At 46.2% G+C, this 18990-nt stretch overlaps 1 protein-coding gene across 2 annotated transcripts in view; it reads left to right on the top strand.

The window, feature by feature from the left end:
- Positions 1-18990, top strand: part of PPEF1 (protein phosphatase with EF-hand domain 1) — a 471481-nt gene that overhangs the window by 312454 nt on the left and 140037 nt on the right. For both annotated transcript variants that reach the window (XM_069204506.1, XM_069204505.1), the window contains exon 10: positions 10882-11031. In XM_069204506.1, coding sequence (XP_069060607.1) covers positions 10882-11031 — 150 coding nt within the window. The remainder of the gene's footprint in view (positions 1-10881; positions 11032-18990) is intronic.

Below are 18990 nucleotides of genomic sequence, written 5' to 3'. Positions count from 1 at the left end.
ACACCAGTTCAGGGATACCCAGCATGGCTGCATGGGTTTTGAGTTATACCTCAGCCCATGCTGAGGACTCCAGGTAATTTCCAAGCAAACAGTCTACAGGGATATTTGAGGAGACCACCACCTGTTTCAGGCCATTGACCCCTCCCCATTCTAAAGTTATCATAGCCATGGGATGTACTTTAGTCTGATTGTCAGCGTTGGTGACTGGATAATTTTGTCCAGCCAGGTATTGACCAGGGGAAACAAGTTTCTCTGTCAACATGGTGACACTGGCACCTGTATCCCTCAGGCCTTCTACACGTGTCTCATTAATTAAGAGTTGCTGCCTGTATTTTTGCATATTAGGGGGCCAGGCAGCCAGTGTGGCTAAATCCACCCCACCCTCAGAGACTAATGTAGCTTCAGTGTGGACCCTGATTTGCTCTGGGCACACTGTTGATCCCACTTGGAGACTGGCCATTCCAGTGTTAGCTGGAGTAGAGTTAGAAGTGGAACCTTTCTTGGGACAGGCCTTGTCTCCAGTTTGGTGTCCTTGCTGATTACAGCTACGACACCATGCCTTTTTGGGATCAAAGTTTTTACCCTTGTACCCAAAATTGGATTGTGAAGAGGCTCTGGACCCTCCCTCCTGAGCAGGTTTTTGGGGCCCTATAGAAGACTCTTTACTTTTCCCTTTGGACGTCTCAACACTCTTCCCCTGGGGAGTCTTTGTGACCCCTTTCTTTTGGTCACCCCCTGTGGAAGTCTTGGTCACCCTAGTCTTGACCCAATGGTCCGCCTTCTTTCCCAATTCTTGGGGAGAAATTGGTCCTAGGTCTACCAGATGCTGATGCAGTTTATCATTGAAACAATTACTTAACAGGTGTTCTTTCACAAATAAATTGTACAGCCCATCATAATCATTTACACCACTGCCTTGAATCCAACCATCCAGTGTTTTCACTGAGTAGTCTACAAAATCAACCCAGGTCTGGCTTGAGGATTTTTGAGCCCCCCTGAACCTAATCCTGTACTCCTCAGTGGAGAATCCAAAGCCCTCAATCAGGGTAGCCTTCATGAGGTCATAGGATTCTGCATCTTTTCCAGAGAGTGTGAGGAGTCTATCCCTACACTTTCCAGTGAACATTTCCCAAAGGAGAGCACCCCAGTGAGATCTGTTTACTTTTCTGGTTGCACAAGCCCTCTCAAAAGCTGTAAACCATTTGGTGATGTCATCACCATCTTCATATTTACTTACAATCCCTTTTGGGATTTTCAGCATGTCTCGAGAATCTCTGACCCTATTTATGTTGCTGCCACCATTGATGGGACCTAGGCCCATCTCTTGTCTTTCCCTTTCTATGGCTAGGAGCTGTCTCTCTAAAGCCAATCTTTTGACCATCCTGGCTAACAGTAGGTCATCTTCATTGAGGTTGTCCTCAATGCTTCCAGAGTTGCTGGACTCTCCTGTGAGAGAAGCAGCATCTCTGACTATCACATTTGGAGTCAGGGTTTGAGGGACCCTGTTCTCCCTAACAAGGAGTGGGGGTGGGAGATCCTCCACTTCACTAGCTTCTTCCTCTGGGAGGGCATCCTCAGAGGGGTTGTTTTTAGCAAAGTCTGCCAAAAGCTCCTGGAGCTGTGCTTTGGTAGGGTTTGAACCAGTTTTAATCTTTTTGGTTTTGCAGAGAGACCTTAACTCTGACATCCTAAGATGCAGGTAAGGGGTGACGTTGAGTTCCATCACATTCTCTTCTGCATTAGACATTATGGGGCTCATTCTGAGCCCGGCGGGCGGCGACCGCCGCCCGCCTTGCGGAAACCGCCGAAAGACCGCACTGCGGTCAATAGACCGCGGGGGTCATTTTGACTTTCCCGCTGGGCCGGCGGGCGATCGCCAGAAGATAGCCCCTCCGAATGGAGCCGGCGGAGTTGCAGGGGTGCGACGGGTGCAGTAGCACCCGTCGCGATTTTCACATAGCAGACAGTGAAAATCTTTGTGGGGCCCTGTTAGGGGGCCCCTGAACTGCCCATGCCAGTGGCATCGGCAGTGCAGGGGCCCCCAGGGGCCCCACGACACCTGTTCCCGCCATCCTGTTCCTGGCGGGTTTTACCGCCAGGAACAGGATGGCGGGAAGGGGGTCGGAATCCCCATGGCGGCGCTGCAAGCAGCGCCGCCATGGAGGATTCTCTGGCCCAGGGGAAATCCGGCGGGAAACCGCCGGATCCCCTTTTCTGACCGCAGCTTTACCGCCGCGGTCAGAATGGGCACTGAAGCACCGCCAGCCTGTTGGCGGTGCTTCCGTTGCCCGTGACCCTGGCGGTTTAGGACCGCCAGGGTCAGAATGAGGGCCTATGTTTCTAAAAGTTGGAATACTTTTTAAGAATCTAAAACTATCTCTAGAACTTAATTCAAACTTTTACAAAACTTTTTAAACTCTAAAAGAAATGCTAACAGGGACTAACACAAGGCCCTAGCAGGACTTTTAAAAATTTAGAAAAATAGCTCAAATTTCAAAAATCAGTTTCTAATGACAATATTTGGAATTTAGTCGTGTGATCAGGTATTGGCTGAGTAGTCCAGCAAATGCAAAGTCTTGTGCCCCACCGCTGATCCACCAATGTAGGAAGTTGGCTCTGTATGTACTATTTCAAAGTAAGAAATAGCATGCACAGAGTCCAAGGGTTCCCCTTAGAGATAAGATAGTGACAAAAAGAGATAATTCTAATGCTCTATTTTGTGGTAGTGTGGTCGAGCAGTAGACATATCAGAGGGTAGTGTTAAGCATTTGTTGTACACATACAGGCAATAAATGAGGAACACACACTCAAAGACAATTCCAGGCCAATAGGTTTTTATATAGAAAAATATATTTTCTTAGTTTATTTTAAGAACCACAGGTTCAAGATTCACAAACAATACTTTAAATGAAAGGTATTTCACTTAGGAACTTTAGGAACTTTGAATTAGCAAAATAGCATATACAGTTTTCACACAAATGGCAATAAGCTATTTTAAAACTAGACAGTGCAATTTTCAATAGTTCCTGGGGGAGGTAAGTGTTTGTTAGATTTGCAGGTAAGTAAACCACCTACGGGGTTCAAAGTTGGGTCCAAGGTAGCCCACCGTTGGGGGTTCAGGGCAACCCCAAAGTTACCACACCAGCAGCTCAGGGCCAGTCAGGTGCAGAGGTCAAAGTGGTGCCCAAAACGCATAGACTTCAATGGAGAAGGGGGTGCCCTGGTTCCAGTCTGCCAGCAGGTAAGTACCCACATCTTTGGAGGGCAGATCAGGGGGGTTTTGTAGGGCACCGGGGGGGGACACAAGTCAGCACAAAAAGTACACCCTCAGCGGCACGGGGGCGGCCGGGTGCAGTGTGCAAACAGGCGTCGGGTTCGCAATAGGATTCAATGGGAGACCAAGGGGTCTCTTCAGCGATGCAGGCAGGCCAGGGGGGGGGGGCTCCTCGGGGTAGCCACCACCTGGGCAAGGGAGAGGGACACCTGAGGGTCGCTCCTGCACTGGAGGTCGGATCCTTCAGGTCCTGGGGGCTGCGGGTGCAGTGTCTTTACCAGGCGTTGGGTCTTTGAAGCAGGCAGTCGCGGTCAGGGGGAGCCTCGGGATTCCCTCTGCAGGCGTCCCTGTGGGGGCTCAGGGGGGTCAACTCTGGCTACTCACGGTCTCGCAGTCACCGGGGAGTCCTCCCTGTGGTGTTTGTTCTCCACAAGTCGAGCCGGGGGCGTCGAGTGCAGAGTGCAAAGTCTCACGCTTCCGGCGGGAAACGTGTGTTGTTTCAAAGTTGCTTCTTTCTTGCAAAGTTGCAGTCTTTGTGGAGCAGAGCCGCTGTCCTCGGGCGTTCTTGGTCCTTCTAGATGCAGGGTAGTCCTCTGAGACTTCAGAGGTCGCTGGACCCTGTGGAACGCGTCGCTGGAGCAGTGTCTTTAGAAGTGGGGAGACAGGCCGGTAGAGCTGGGGCCAAAGCAGTTGGTGTCTCCGTCTTCTCTGCAGGTTTTTCAGCTCAGCAGTCCTTCTTCGTCTTAGGTTGCAGGAATCTATCTTGCTGTGTTCTGGGAGCCCCTAAATACTCGATTTAGGGGTGTGTTTAGGTCTGGGGGGTTAGTAGCCAATGGCTAATAGCCCGGAGGGTGGCTACACCCTCTTTGTGCCTCCTCCCTGAGGGGAGGGGGGCACATCCCTATCCCTATTGGGGGAATCCTCCATCTGCAAGAGGGAGGATTTCTAAAAGTCAGAGTTACCTTAGCTCAGGACACCTTAGGGGCTGTCCTGACTGGCCAGTGACTCCTCCTTGTTTTTCTCATTATCTCCTCCGGCCTTGCCGCCAAAAGTGAGGCCGTGGCCGGAGGGGGCGGGCAACTCCACTAGCTGGAGTGCCCTGGGGTGCTGTAACAAAGGGGGTGAGCCTTTGAGGCTCACCGCCAGGTGTCACAGTTCCTGCAGGGGGAGGTGAGAAGCACCTCCACCCAGTACAGGCTTTGTTACTAGCCACAGAGTGACAAAGGCACTCTCCCCATGTGGCCAGCAACATGTCTGGTGTGTGGCAGGCTGCTAAAACTAGTCAGCCTACACTGGTAGTCGGTTAAGGTTTCAGGGGGCACCTCTAAGGTGCCCTCTGGGGTGTATGTTCCAATAAAATGTACACTGGCTTCAGTGTGCATTTATTGTGCTGAGAAGTTTGATACCAAACTTCACAGTTTTCAGTGTAGCCATTATGGTGCTGTGGAGTTCGTGCATGACAGACTCCCAGACCATATACTCTTATGGCTACCCTGCACTTACAATGTCTAAGGTTTTGCTTAGACACTGTAGGGGCATAGTGCTCATGCACTTATGCCCTCACCTATGGTATAGTGCAAATCAAATCAAATCAAATCATTAGCATTTATAAAGCGCGCTACTCACCCGTGCGGGTCTCAAGGCGCTAGGGACAAAGGGGGTGGTTATCGCTGCTCGAACAGCCAGGTCTTTAGGAGTCTCCGGAAAGCGGAGTGGTCCTGGGTGGTCCTGAGGCTGGTAGGGAGGGAGTTCCAGGTCTTGGCCGCCAGGAAGGAGAAGTGCACCCTGCCTTAGGGCTGTAAGGCCTGCTAGAGGGGTGACTTATCTATACCTATAGGCAGAGTGAGGTTGGCATGGCACCCTGAGGGGAGTGCCATGTCGACTTAGTCATTTTATCCCCACCAGCACACACAAGCTGGCAAGCAGTGTGTCTGTGCTGAGTGAGGGGTCCCCAGGGTGGCATAAGACATGCTGCAGCCCTTAGAGACCTTCCCTGGCATCAGGGCCCTTGGTACCAGAGGTACCAGTTACAAGGGACTTACCTGGGTGCCAGGGGGAGCCAATTGTGGAAACAAAAGTACAGGTTAGGGAAAGAACACTGGTGCTGGGGCCTGGTTAGCAGGCCTCAGCACACTTTCAAATCATAACTTGGCATCAGCAAAGGCAAAGGCAAAAAGTCAGGGGGTAACCATGCCAAGGAGGCATTTCCTTACATTATGTCTTTTATATACTAGTAACAGTAAAGCCCCAGGATGTTAAGTTCTGTTAGATACAAAGTTAAGACTAGCTGAAGGCGTCACACATGATGTAAAGCCGTTTGGTGCTTTGCAGAGGCCTCAAATAAGTTTGCTTTCAGGGGATAATGAAGCCCATTATTCAGCTAAAGAGTGCGTCAGTGGGATTGTTACTTACCAAAAAGAGATGTTAAGTGATTTAGGGCCTGATTTAGATCTCAGAGGAAGTAGTACTCCATCACAAAGGTGACGGATATCCCATTTGCCATACTACAATCTCCATAGGATATAATGGGATCCCAATACAGCGGACGGGATATCCGTCAGATTTGTAATGGAGTATTACCCTCTGCCAAGATCTAAATCAGGCCCTTAGTTCCAGGCGTAGGACAATTAGCTTTTGTGAGGGCAGATTGTTGTTTTAAAGATCTTTGCTCTAGGACAGAATTCTAGAAAAACTATGGCGGTCATTCTGACCATGGCGGTTGAAAACCACCAGGGCAGAGTGCCGCGGAAGCACCGCCAACAGGCTGGCGGTGCTTCATGGGCAATTCTGACCGCCGCGGTCAGAAAAGGGCAACCGGCGGTTTCCCGCCGATTTACCCCTGCCCCAAAGAATCCTCCATGGCGGCGCTGCTCGCAGCACCGCCATGGGGATTCCGACCCCCTTCCCGCCATCCTGCTCCTGGCGGTAAAAACCGCCAGGAACAGGATGGCGGGAACGGGTGTCGTGGGGCCCCCTAACAGGGCCCCATAATGATTTTCAGTGTCTGCCTAGCAGACACTGAAAATCGCGACGGGTGCCACTGCACCGTCGCGCACCAGCAACTCCACCGGCTCCATTCAGAGCCGGCTTCATCGTTGCTGGGGCTTTTTGGCGGTCGCCCGCCCGCCCAGCGGGAAAGTCAGAATGACCGCCGCGGTCATTTGACCGCGGTGCGGTCTTCTGGCAGTCTCCGCCCGGCGGGCGGTGCCCGCCGCCCGCCTCCCGCCAGGGTCGGAATGACCCCCTATGTCTCTTCTATAATCTTTTACCTCGACCCCTGGAATTGGTGAATGCAGTTGCACACCCCTCACCTCCTTCTGTCCCTTATCGGGCCCATTGCTCCAACTGTGTTCAGTTGATGCTGTTTTGGAGCTTAAATTAGTTTTAGCAAAATGCAAGAACTAGTGTAGTTTACATTGAAGAGACAACTCTATTTTCCTTGAAATTCACAAATTTAGAACAGATTGTATGTGAACGTAAATGTAAATCGGACAATGGTTTAGGGGTAATATACAAAAGGTAGACGCTGAGTAATTGATATTATAGCTAACCATTATCCATTATGGATAACATAGATTGAATCATTTCTTTGCTGGTGTTGAGAGACTCTTCTCAAACATTTTTCTTTTTTGTTTTTGGCCCTAGTTACAACACATAGGGCCTCATTTCAAACCTGGCGGTCACCAACCGCCAAGGTTAAAGTGGCATTTGTACCGCCAACAGGCTGGCGGTACGGAATGTCACATCTTTATGGTGCTTTGTCGGCTTGTCCAGATAATCTTCAAGGTGAGATTCACACTACTGATGAAAGCACATGTATACAGCTGGCTAGGTGTCATACTCTGTATTTACTTATAACTCTTGTCACAGAATGGCAATATTGTTCATAGCCATGGTCCTCCATGAAGCTGGAAATATTCCATCCTCACTTAGGGAGCACTTGATGACTTGTGAACTTATAGCCTATCATGTTGCACCTCACAAGTGACCCCTTTTGTCTCTCTCTGGTTTTCTCTTTCTCTCCTCTGGAAGGAAAGATGGGTATATGCTGCCAACCAGGTTGGCTCTGACATGTATAAAGCACCAAGGATCACCTGCTTGCATTTATCTCTCAGGGACCAGTACTGGACTGCCTTTTCTGGAAGGGTTCCACCCACAGCATATGCTCTGGCAAATACATGGACTACCATCCAAGCACAGCAGTCTCCATCAACCATCTTAATTATAACCACTTGCTTCATCTTCCCTTCTTAAAGAAGATGCATTGTCTGCTTCCTCTAAGGCTTTCACACACATGCCTTGCCTTGGGCTTTGCTGCATACTGTATCTGCAACTGCCACACAGCTCCTTGCAGGCATACTTACAAAACTCACTACAGGGAAGGTAGTCCCACACAAATGCAAATATGTTTGTAAATGATCTACAAAATCTTCTCTAGCTATCACATTTCACTTTAACAAAAACAGTATTGATCACGTTAGCGGAGGCATGTATGAACAAGACAGTCCAGCACTGTTGATGAGGGAAAAAGGTTTGGACCAGTGCCTAAAAATTGTCATGTAGTATTTGGTCAGTGATTGTGCTATGTTGTGAGTTCCCAAAGTTTACAGTCCATACAGAACTTGTATCAAAAGTTAATCTTTTATTTTTACTTTTTCAAGAACGATACAGCCAACATATTTTACGACCTTGGTGGGTGGGCGGCTTCGCCGGGCGGCTGCCAATGCAGCCGCACTCGCGCCACGGCCATTATGAGATCCCCGCTGGCAGATGGCAAACTTGGTTTCCGCCCGCCGGGCCAGCGGGAATTTCAGCTGCAACACAGGAGCCGGCTCCAAATGGAGCCGGCAGTGTTGCGGCTGTGCGACGGGTGCAGTTGCACCCATCGCGCTTTTCACTGTCTGCTTAGCAGATAGTGAAAAGCTGCATGGGGCCGTGGCAGGGGGCCCCTGCACTGCCCCGCGACTCCCCTTTCCACCAGCCTTTTCATGGCGGTGCAAACTGACATGAAAAGGCTGGCGGGAGGGGGACTCGTAATCCCCTGGGCAGCGCTGCCCTGGCGGATTACTCCAGCTGGGACAAAAGTGGCGGGAAACCGCCGGTCCCGGCGGTGCGACCGCGGCGCTTCCACCGCCACCCCGTTGGTGGTGAAGTCCGCCAGGGTTGTAATGACCCCCTTTGTTCTTGATATAAGGAACTTCTTCAGGGATGTAATGAATCATAAATAAAACAATCCATCAATATTATATTTACAAAGATATTTATATATTAATAAAATATACCTAGGCACCTTAAAGTAGAACTTGTAATACAATTAATATTTGGTACATATTGTGCCAACACCATGATCATTAGTGCAACTATTGCATGTATTGGTGCAACTAATTTTTACAAAAAAGTATAGAAATCCTACAATTACAAGTATTTATGTTATTCCTGTAACTGTCTTTGTATTTATCTAGTCCATTAACAATCTATAGATATGAAAAACAATTCAAACACTCAAAATGCAATTGTCTCTAGTTTTCAATATGAATAATGCTACCTATATGGATAATGCAATTAGAGAAACCGTTACAAAGTTTCTATTCTCAGCAAATAGTACATACTCTTGTAAGTCAAAGAAGTTAAACATACTTGAACTGTAGTAGGCCTGGCAATAAGATGTAAGGCAATCAATATTTTGTATTGTTCTCTAAGGTTATAGTAATTTAAGTTCAAATACACAATTATCTTGCTCGCAGAAACTTTCAACCCTGTGGCTGCATGTTTTTTGTCCTGAATATCTGACTATTGGAAACACCCACCCACAGTATTATTATGTGTGAATAATAAACATGTATTAGCAAAAGTATCATCAAGTTTAATTGGTGTTCTGGAGGACTGTAGTGAGACAAGTGATAATGTGAAAAATAAATCAATATTGTATCCTTTCTCGAAAGGTAGTAGCCATTTAAATGTAAGGACACATATAATTGGCTCATATCGGCTATAAACCAGACAAGTATGTTTTTTCCTAAATGCTGGAATGTTGGAAACAATCACACACAATATTACCACATGGAGGCAAAGGTTGTAGTATGTTCCAGTTATGTTAAATGGCACCCCAAAAAGATCAACATAATTCAATATCTTAATATTTATTAGGGGGTAGATCCCCAGTGTCTAAAATAATTTACCCCATTCTGTAGTGGTATCCTGTGCAAATGGTGCTAAAAAACTATACCATCATGTATTACAGAGCTACAGGTATAAATATAGGACAAAATTATCCTCAAATAAGATGACCCTATTGTATTCCAACAATCCACATTGACTATTATGTTGTCCATACATTACCAAATGCATAATGATGCCTCAGAATGTTTAGAACCTATCACAAATCACATAATTATCACAACTTGTCAGACTCTCCGTCATATATGTGCTAAGACAAGTTAATGTACGTATGTCAGTTTGTTAGCCATTACTATTATTATACAACATTGTCTTCATATCAAAGAGCCCCAAGAATACTTAGGGGGTCATTCTGACTTTGGCGGGCGGCAGATGCCGCCCGCCAAAGTAACCCGTCGAAAGACCTCTCTGCGGTCAAAAGACCGCGGGGTCATTTCGACTTTCCCGCTGGGCTGGCGGGCGACCTCCAAAAGGGCGCCCGCCGGCCCAGCGGGAAAGACCCTGCAACAATGAAGCCGGCTCCGAATGGAGCCGGCGGAGTTGCAGAGGTGCGACGGGTGCAGTTGCACCCATCGCGATTTTCACTGTCTGCAAAGCAGACAGTGAAAATCATTATGGGGCCCCACGACACCCGTTCCCGCCATCCTGTTTCTGGCGGTGTAAACCGCCAGAAACAGGCTGTCGGGAAGGGGGTCGGAATCCCCATGGCGGCGCTGCAAGCAGCGCCGCCATGGAGGATTCTCCGGGCCACGGGAAATCCGGCGGGAAACCGCTGGATCCCCTTTTCTGACCGCGGCTTTACCGCTGCGGTCAGAATGGCCCTGGAAGCACCGCCAGCCTGTTGGCGGTGCTTCCGTGTCCCTCCACCCTGGCGGTCCATGACCGCCAGGGTTGGAATGAGGGCCTTAATGTATTAATCAATATGTTAAAAACACCAATAATAAGTAGTAAACATTGTTTCACGTTAAATTACTCTAAACATGTATGCATATATAATGATGTACTGCTCTTTTTGAATAACTCATTACAACTCTGAAGACGTTCCTAATGTCTGGAATGAAACTCATTGTCTGTGTTTTCCTTGAGAAAGTGAAAATGGAGTTTTTCCACATTATTGACAATTGACTTACTGAGTGCAGTCACAAGCATTGCTGTTTTTCCTATGTTTGGTTGAAAAATAGAGTCTCTTTGCAGTTTGGCTGTGGTGAATGTGCACGCATTTAGAGTACAATATATGAACAGTGTGGTAGTGCAATGCTAACACTCACAGCTGCTATATGTAAATTTATCATAGTATTTCAGTGAGGATCTGTTAGTCAAAAGAGTATTTAATGAGCTTTGAGAAAAGAATACTTTGCCATATAAATGTATGCTTTGATTCAAAATTGATACCTAAAATAAAGCAATAAAATATAGTATGTCTTTTTTAGTCTCATGGCAGAAAAGTGTTGCAGCACTTGCAAGACATTTACAGCTGGCTTCCTCTTGCTTCTGTTATTGATAACAAAGTTCTTGTGATCCATGGGGGAATATCAGACACTACTGACTTGGAATTCCTCGCCTCCTTAGAAAGAGACAAGGTAAGGATCAGATTCAATGGAGTCATTTACTCTGGTTTTACGGCTCATGCCTGGGCAACCAAACCAAAATAATCCAATATATGATGTACATACTATGAACATTATAGGTGCAAATATGATGTACATGTAATGAATATTATAGGTGCATTTCACTGCTGAAAATGTTATATTGGAAACAATTATCATGATCAGATAGATCATAGACATAGTGATATGTCTTGTCTTTTTGATACAATGGATTTCCATTAATTGAATATTATAATCATTATTTTTCAATGATTTAATATTTGTGGTGTATTTATTTTGTTTTTGTGTAAATGTTTCTAGTATTTAGTTTTTTTCTCCCCAAAATTCTGTGGTATAGTGGAATATTTAATCAGGGGGATAAACTGACTCCTGTGTGTAAGAATGCAGGGCCACTTCTCAGTTGTCCCATACTGACACTGAAGAAATAAATCTAGGCAAATTGATTTGTTAAGGGCACAAGGCTAGCATCGCAGGACATCATGTGTATGGCAAATCAACTACCTTTCTTGGAGATGTCGTGGGTTCAAACAGACTCAAGGTACAAGTGATTTATTGTGCTATTGGCTCAATTAATATAATGTAATGGTATCTAGTGAGCTGTAAGCTCTATTAATATGATTTGATGTTTTTCATCTGAATTCCTGGCAGGTTTAAACAAGTTGTGTTCAGAAATAAGATGCTCCCCTCCCTCAAAAGGCATATACCAATAAGTGGCAACTGATTATGCTGTGCCTGTGCCCCTACATCCCTTTTGTTATTGAAAATCTGCTTTGGCTCTTGGTGAATTTTAATACAAAATGTCAGCCTTCAAATAATTTGTCAGTTACAAAATGTGCATAATGAACTACGATGACCTCAACTCTTAATCTATGCATCTTGCAGAAAAGAACCAGACAAATATTCTTCATAAGCACAATAGAGTATGGGTAAAATGTGTACACTTCCTGATATGAAGATTATGTTTTCCTTAAAATTAGGTGTTCAATACATAGAGAATATTTACAGCAACCATACATATAGAATTCTATGGACTGTATGATTGAACAAGTAACTAAAAATATTATCATGAAGCATACATTACGAGGATTACAACGATGGAACGCAAAAAGAGGCTACTCAGTTTGTGGAAAATTTGTAGTATTAACAAAAAAAATCTATCAAAATGGCTTGCTTATTTTTTGAAGTATAGGAAATAAGAGGCCACCTTGCATAATGTCTGTGCAGCTGGGGCACCAGAATACAGAAACTTTGCACTTCTGGTAAGTGTCCTACAATGTTGCTGAATTGTCATACAATCTCAGTGGTCTCTCAAATGTTGTTGTAGTACACACAGCAACATCTGAGTTTGGCCTGGGGGGCTTATTACATGTACTGCACCATCTCAGACACCCCTGCAAAGTCCTTATTACTGATACACCAGTGCATTTAGTTAGAGAAGAGCAAAGTACCTATGAATATATGTTCAGCAGTGTTTGGCCACCATTGGTGGCATTCCAGAGGTCTTCTCCAGTAGAGTGAATTCTGTTGCTGTAGTCTCATGGGGGACCTGACCTTTGGGTCACTGGGACCATATGTCTCCCAATTAAGCTACCATCATTTGGATTTCAATTTGTAGTCTGTGCTTTCAATGATCTACAAGATGCCACACGGATGCATTGCACGACCTCTGGGATTTAATACCTGTGCTATAGAAATATGTGGCACTTAATTGGTTTCAGGGCTTGTATTGTATTGTAATAGTATTTATATAGCGCTTACTACCCCTGACGAGGCGTCAAAGCACTTTTTGGCCAGTAGCACGCTACTCTGGAACCGTACAAGAATTAGTATTGGGGAAATATGAGTATAGTTTTAGTATTATTATGAGTTAACTTGAGCCGCGGATATGAGAGTTTGTTAGATTGACTTGAGTAATGCAGGGGTGGAGGAGGAGAGAAATCCAGAAGTGTCAATTGGGAGTATATCCCTCATTTACTCATCCCAAAGGCTTGGGATGAATAAAAGGGGATGGAGGAGGGAAGAGTCTGTGGAAGGGTTAGGGAGATCATAGTAGCAGGGTGAGATAAATGAGGGGGAATTTAGTAGGGTTGTTTCGAAGGTCATGGTAGTAGAGTGAGGTTTGGTGAGCTAGATTTGGAAGCGGAGGGAAGAGCTTAGGCAGAGTTATTTAGGAGAGGAAAGTAGTAGAATGGATTTGGGATGAGTCAGAGTGGGAATGGAGGATAGATTGATAGAGACTTGACATATGATGATGGGTAGATAAGTGTGATAAGATGAGAGCAGGGATTCATAGATATCTAGTATAACAACCCACCCAGGAGCCATGCAATGACCCACGAACATGCGAAGCACAGAACAGCATACACACATACATATATATATATATATATATATATGTGCGTACACACATACACACACACACATTCATACACACATGAATACACACACATATGCACACATATATGTACATACAATACATAATTAGAACCATGACTAAATATACTTAGTCAAACAGGTTTAAAGAGTGTGTGTGTATTTTATTGTTCTGACATAGTAGCAATACATATTTTCTAAAGAACTATACATAACTAGAAATAGACACATAACCAGAAAAAATATTTATCAACATAGGCATATGCAGTCCATAGTTGTTTGAATATGGTGGTTATGAAGGAAAGAGCCAACTTTTGAGTAGTTTTCTGAAGACAAGAAAGTTATCTGTGGCTCTTATAGTTGGGGGTAATGAATTCCATAGTTTGGCTGCTTGAACGGAGAAGGATGTACCACCTATAGTCTTTTTCTTGTATGGTGGTGTTCTAAGGCTGGGTGCCAATCTTGAGCGGAGGTTTCTTTGTTGGATGTATTTGGTTATTTTGTTTCTGATAAAAAGCAGTCCTGCTCCATGTATAGCTTTGTGGGTGATACAAAGCAGCTTGAAAGTGCATCTTCTGGCAACGGGTAACCAGTGTAGTGCTCTCAAGGCAGGGGAGAGATGGGCTTGCAGCTTTACATGTAATAGTAGCCTGGCTGCGGAGTTCTGAATACGTTGTAGTTTTTTCATAATAGATAGAGATGATCCATGGTAGAGGCCATTGGCATAATCCAGTTTGGATAGTTCAAGCGAGATAGTAGCTTGCACCTTGTGTGGAAATCCGAGGTGGGGGAAGATGTGTCGTAGAGTCTTCAAGGTGATGAAGCTTGTTTGTGCTAATTTGTCCACTTGGGCATTCATAGTTAACTTGGAATCCATGGTGATTCCAAGGTTTTTAACTTCCTTGGATAATTGAGGAGGTGGTCCGAGATCGTTAGGCCAGACGCACAGAGGGTCATAACTTTTCCAGTCACCACAAATGAGTATTTCTGTTTTGGAGGTATTTAGTTTGAGATAGCTCCAGGTCATCCACTGATCAACAGCTCTGAGGCAACTGAGGATTTCTGAGTTTTCAATGTTTTTGGGGCATTCTAATTTAAGTAGTATTTGTGTGTCATCTGCATAGTTTTAGCATGTGAGATGGAAATCATTGATCAGTTCTGGTAATAATATCATGTAGATGTTGAAAAGCAAAGGTGAGATGATAGATCCTTGGGGGACCCCTGCTTTTGTGAGGTAGGGTTTGGACGACAAGGGGGGCGAGCAGATGTTATTAGATCTTTTTTGAAGATAGGAAGTAATCCAGTCAAGAGCAGTCCCTTGTATGCCGGCTTCATGGAGTCTTTGAATTAGGGTGTCATGGTCAACCGTATCAAAGGCAACTGAGAGGTCTAAGAGAAGTAGTGCAGCAACTCCATTGCGGTCGACTGTGTTTTTAACATCATCCCAGATTGCTATGAGTGCTGATTCACTACACTTGTTTTCTAATGTGGCGCTTGAGGGGCATTGTTGCAGCCATATATTTTACCCACCCACAATTTGAGTTTCACATTTCCACTAGAGCAACACCAGAAATTATTACCCACTGCAAATGCACTTATTTTCTTCACCTTGGAATGATTAAATATTGAGTTTCCCCTGCTAGGATTTTGACCTTCCAATTTTAGGTTTCTCTTCCATTTCTCCAGTGACAATGATTACTCCAAATCCAGCAATGATGACTTTAAGTCTTTAATTTGGTCCTGAAGGGTGTGGGGGCTCTGACCCTGTCCACCACAGGATACTTCAATGACTCGCCAGAGGCACCAGTGAAGGTAGTGAACCCATCCAATTTAATGGCCAACTGTGGCTTTCTACCGTTGGGTGGATGGCAGTTTTATGGGACAGAGGTGGTGATTTCTTGGTGATAGGGTAAAGGGGCTGAGTGAGTGGCTAGAAGAATATTTATCCAGGTTGTTGAAAGTGAAGGGAGTTAGCATACTGAGATATATGACTCTTACCAGGGCTCTAACGTATCTGCCTCCAGGATGGATGAACATGTGATTTGGATATGTTCAAGTGACCGTGAAAAATGTGCAGCGTTTTTCTTTAATCTAATAGGGTTATATTCATGTACTAATGAATGTGGCAGCAATTGATTTTATGCATTCACTTGGATTTCTCCCCCAAATCACTGGGGAGCAAGGAAACAAAGGACTGTACACAGTGTGAAGTCCAGGTTGTGCAGATCATGAGGAACTACACATGAAAAATAAAAAACAAGACGTTTCAATTTGTTTGCAAAGTGCACTGGGAGACCACTGCATATTGGCAAGTTACTGTTCAGTTCTGTTGGATCACTGATGTACAATCATGGAGAAGTAGCCAATTCCAGTGTTCTGTGACTGTACACTGAAGAAATCCCATCTGACTTAACCACTACCTTATAATTTACCACAGGGAGACTCAGCTGATGCAGAGATCTCCATATGGTAACGTATATGGGAAAGTACCTTATACTTTACCACAGGGAGATATTCCAGTCTGGGAGAGCTTGGCATGGTAAAGTATAGCAAAAATTAAAAAAGGTTATGAACTTGGAAAAGGTTGTTAAAAGTATTTTTTAAGTTGAATATTAATGTAAATCAATTTGATACATGTAGAAGAGCATCATGCTGCAGCACTATTAATTAAAATATTTGAAATATATCTTTAATTAATGTAAATATATGAAATTATGTTTTGGAAATTTAAATTTAAAAAATACATTCCCACCTAAAGTAAACAAAATATTCTGAATCATTAATTATTAAAAGTGATATGTAGAATCAATTAAAAATAATTTATCTATATTTTAATAACATGTATCTTTACATTAATGTTTGAATGCAAAAAAATCATTAAAATATTTGATAACTATATATGTACTGTTTTTATATTTTTAAGATTAAATTGTATTTATTTATATTTTAACTATTTTAAATAATGTAACTTAATTTAAAATTATTTCCTTTGCTTCTTTAAGTTCCTAGCTCAATTATTTTCTATGTGAGGGCATTGCAGTTTCAGTGGTTAGCCTTGTGTGGTGCTGAATTTACCACTTTCTTTTGCCTTTTTAGTAGTAACTTACACTCATAACTTTCTCTCCACCTCCTTCTTCAGGGGGTGTAGCTATATAGGTTCCCTTTCAGGTATGGGGATTTAAAGTGGACATTGAGGGGAGATACCTCCTATTGCATGGCCTACTATATGGGGTGAGGATGTGTTTGCTAAATGTCTATGACACCTATAGTCATCTAGATTGGGTTTTGGTAACAGAGTTCATGGTGGCCACTATACAGTCTGTGCGCGTATTGGGGCAGTTCCTCAATGATCACTCACTGCTACTCCTGCAATGAGGTCCAAACGAGACTTGTCTGAGGGCCCCACTGTGGTACCTCTGCTCAGAGGCACTGGGAGATTCTCTTTTTCATGAGGACCTTCGGGAGGGGACTGCTAACTAATTTGATGTAATATGCACAAAATATGGTATATGGTGGGGAAACATAGGGGGTCATTCTAACCCTGGCGGTCGGTGTTAAAGCGGCGGCCAACCCGCCAACAGGCTGGCGGTAAAAAATATGGGATTCTGACCCTGGCGGGAACCGCCAACACAGACAGCCACTTTAACACTCCGACCGCCACGGCGGTACAAACAAACAGCGCGGCGGTCACTGCCAACAGCCAGGCGGCAGCCAATGTACCGCCCACACTATTCCAACTCACCAATCCGCCACCTTTTCTGGGGCGGGAGCACCGCTGATAAAAACATGGCGGAAACAGACTACGGACGGGAAAACGCTCACCACTACGCACTCCAGGAGGAAGGAGGACAGCATGGAACCCGAATTAAACATCCTACCTGCTCTCGTCTACCTTCTCATCTACCACAAGTACGAAGTCCGGCGCAGACGACAACGGTGAGTACTGCACCTACGACACACGGGAGGGGGAGGACGAAAGGTTACGGGCACACACATATGCGACCCCCCCCCCCCCAACTATGTACACACCAATGCAGAGCAACAAGTCACAGTGACACCACCCAAACACCCCTGAAAAATGCTAGGACATAATCAAATTTGGAATAAATATTTATGTACCAAAAAGCTCCTGAAAATTATCGTACAACCATGAAAGATATTCACAACAAAACTAATGACATACACATCAGTGTATAACTGAAGTAACAAGTCCTGCACATCCTACGAATTCATCATGTCCGTGGGCCAAAGTTTTGAGAAATAAGGGCAAAGCCCACACAGGAGACCTGAGTCCTTTGGAGAGAACACTGCAGGGGCATCAGATGTAAAAACTACAGGCACCTCAGGGGGAAGGGAAGGGGGGGGCACCACAGCCACATGAGTCCACGACGCCAGATCCACGAGGAGCCACCATGCCCACTGTACCATCCTGGGGAGTGCAAAGCCACAGTCTCTCAATGTCTCTACAGTGGGTGGGCTGCCCACTGTACCATCCTGGGGAGTGCAAAGCCACAGTCTCTCAATGTCTCTACAGTGGGTGGGCTGCCCACTGTACCATCCTGGGGAGTGCAAAGCCACAGTCTCTCAATGTGTCTACAGTGGGTGGGCTGCCCACTGGACCATCCTGGGGAGTGCAAAGCCACAGTCCATCAGGTGGATGACAGTCTCCACTGGTCAAGGAGGAGGCATGGTGGGCACAGTGAACCATAAACAGTGATTGAGACAGCGGTGCCCAGCGGAGCGGTGCTTGAGAAGAAGGGCCCAGCGGAGCGGTGCTTGAGAAGAAGGGCCCAGCGGAGCGGTGCTTGAGACGGCGGTGCCCAGCGGAGCGGTGCTTGAGACGGCGGTGCCCAGCGGAGCGGTGCTTGAGAAGAAGGGCCCAGCGGAGAGGTGGAGAGACAGCGGTGCCCAGCGGAGCGGTGCTTGAGACGGCGGTGCCCAGCGGAGCGGTGCATGACAGGAAGGGCCCAGCGGAGCGGTGCTTGAGATGAAGGGCCCAGCGGAGCGGTGCTTGAGACGGCGGTGCCCAGCGGACCGGTGCATGACAGGAAGCGCCCAGCGGAGTGGTACTTGAGAAGAAGGGCCCAGCGGAGCGGTGCTTGAGACGGCGGTGCCCAGCGGAGCGGTGCATGACAGGAAGGGCCCAGCGGAGCGGTGCTTGAGATGAAGGGCCCAGCGGAGCGGTGCTTGAGAAGAAGGGCCCAGCGGAGCGGTGCTTGAGACGGCGGTGCCCAGCGGAGCGGTGCATGACAGGAAGGGCCCAGCGGAGCGGTGCTTGAGATGAAGGGCCCAGCGGAGCGGTGCTTGAGATGAAGGGCCCAGCGGAGCGGTGCTTGAGACGGCGGTGCCCAGCGGAGCGGTGCTTGAGAAGAAGGGCCCAGCGGAGAGGTGGAGAGACAGCGGTGCCCAGCGGAGCGGTGCTTGAGATGAAGGGCCCAGCGGAGCGGTGCTTGAGACGGCGGGCCCTGTTCAGCGGTGCTCTTCTGCACCGCGGGCCCTGTTCAGCGGTGCCTATCTCCACGGCGGGGCCCTGTTCAGCGGTGCTCTTCTGCACCGCGG

The sequence above is a fragment of the Pleurodeles waltl genome, chromosome 8, assembly GCF_031143425.1.
Source record: "Pleurodeles waltl isolate 20211129_DDA chromosome 8, aPleWal1.hap1.20221129, whole genome shotgun sequence".
Lineage (NCBI taxonomy): Eukaryota > Metazoa > Chordata > Amphibia > Caudata > Salamandridae > Pleurodeles > Pleurodeles waltl.
Note: the sequence above shows the minus strand (reverse complement) of the source record. Positions and strands in the feature narration are given on the sequence as shown.